Source organism: Macaca nemestrina, chromosome 4, assembly GCF_043159975.1.
Source record: "Macaca nemestrina isolate mMacNem1 chromosome 4, mMacNem.hap1, whole genome shotgun sequence".
NCBI classification, from domain to species: Eukaryota; Metazoa; Chordata; class Mammalia; order Primates; family Cercopithecidae; genus Macaca; species Macaca nemestrina.
This window is the reverse complement of record NC_092128.1, coordinates 162,919,344-162,920,638: the sequence shown is the minus strand read 5'-3', so window position 1 is coordinate 162,920,638 and position 1,295 is coordinate 162,919,344. Positions and strand designations below refer to the sequence as shown.

Genomic DNA, 1,295 nt, shown 5'->3' with positions numbered 1-1,295 from the left:
GGCCTGGACTAGCTAAAATATTACACAGAGACCCTTATATAATTCTTTCTCATCGGGAAATAGTAATACTATTCGTAAGTGTTAGCCAACATTTGTTATATTAATTATTCATTTTTATTTCTTCCAAAAGAAATAAGCATATGACATATAGCTATAAAGTATTTTGCTTAAATAAATAATGATTGTATAGCTTTTTTTTTAAATCCAGTATGTTTATTGAGATGGTTTCCCACTCATCTTGATTCAGTGCTTTTAGTGCTGCTTCCTCCTAAAGGAACATCCTTCTGTAAGCCTTGCTTTTCCTCCTGTAGGCTGGCAGAGGACAGTGGGGCAGCCAACACACAAAACTACCGTTTGTGCATGGCTAAAGACCGTGGTGATTTTATAGCATCCTGGGCATTTCACGTCCATGAAGTAGGAATTGGGGCTCTTCTCCTCTTTTGGGGAGGGATGAAGGAGATCCTTTGCAAGAGGCATGTTCTCATGTGGGTAGGTCATCACCGCCGGAAAGGATTGTATCACTTTAAAGAGCTTGTTTTAAATTTTACACAAGCTGGGATAAAAAAGTAGATATTTTCCAGCATGACTGAAACAATGATTTTCACAATATGATGTTAGGAACATGAAAAAAAAACTATATCACAGGCCAAGATTCACATTGATAATAGTGTTGTTTCTTAATAAGCAGATATGTGTAAAGAGATCCCATACTCCTCCTAAATACTTTAATTGATATTTCACATCACAGAAGTAGGGATTATGTGTATAGGAGAAAAAGAATAAAGGTATGGCCATGAGGTAACACTACATGCCTTCCTTCTTTGAGAAGCTTGTGAATTTTTTTAATATCATAAAAAATGAAATATTGAAAAAAATGATTGGTCATCTTGGCAGTCATTTAAAATGGCTCTTTGTGGTTGGCTGGTTTTCCTTTAACCAAGTGATGACTGTTTCTCACACCGATTCAGGAATTGTGCGGCAGTGGATGAAAATGTACACGCACACATACATCCTGCCCCCCAGTCCCCCGGAATGTACAAATGTGTTGCTTGACTGACTTCTGAAGGTTGCAATTAGGGAATAAGTAAGAGCTCTATGTTCTGTTAGTTTTTTTGTCTGTGGTAGGAAACAGCAGACACTTTCTTCTGGAAGGTGATCAAATAGAAATTACATAAATTTAGAAAAAGAGACCATATCAGCCTAGAACTGCTTTGGACTTTCTCTGCCACCTGCAATTGTACCTGCTTCTTCATTGCCCCGCATTCCAGTCGGTGGGAGGGCCTCATACCCTACTC

At 38.1% G+C, this 1,295-nt stretch overlaps 1 protein-coding gene across 1 annotated transcript; it reads right to left on the bottom strand.

Moving 5' to 3' along the window:
- Positions 1 to 219: 219 nt before the first annotated feature.
- Positions 220 to 477, bottom strand: LOC112429632 (small ribosomal subunit protein eS27-like). Its single transcript, XM_024798194.2, has one exon. It carries the CDS (start codon positions 475 to 477, stop codon positions 253 to 255), a length of 225 nt encoding a protein of 74 aa, XP_024653962.2. The 3' UTR covers positions 220 to 252.
- Between the last annotated feature and the right edge of the window lie 818 nt (positions 478 to 1,295).

Coding starts and splice junctions, on each gene's coding strand:
- LOC112429632 (XM_024798194.2), bottom strand. CDS start 477: ATGCCTCTTGCAAAGGATCTCCTTCATCCCTCCCCAAAAGAGGAGAAG.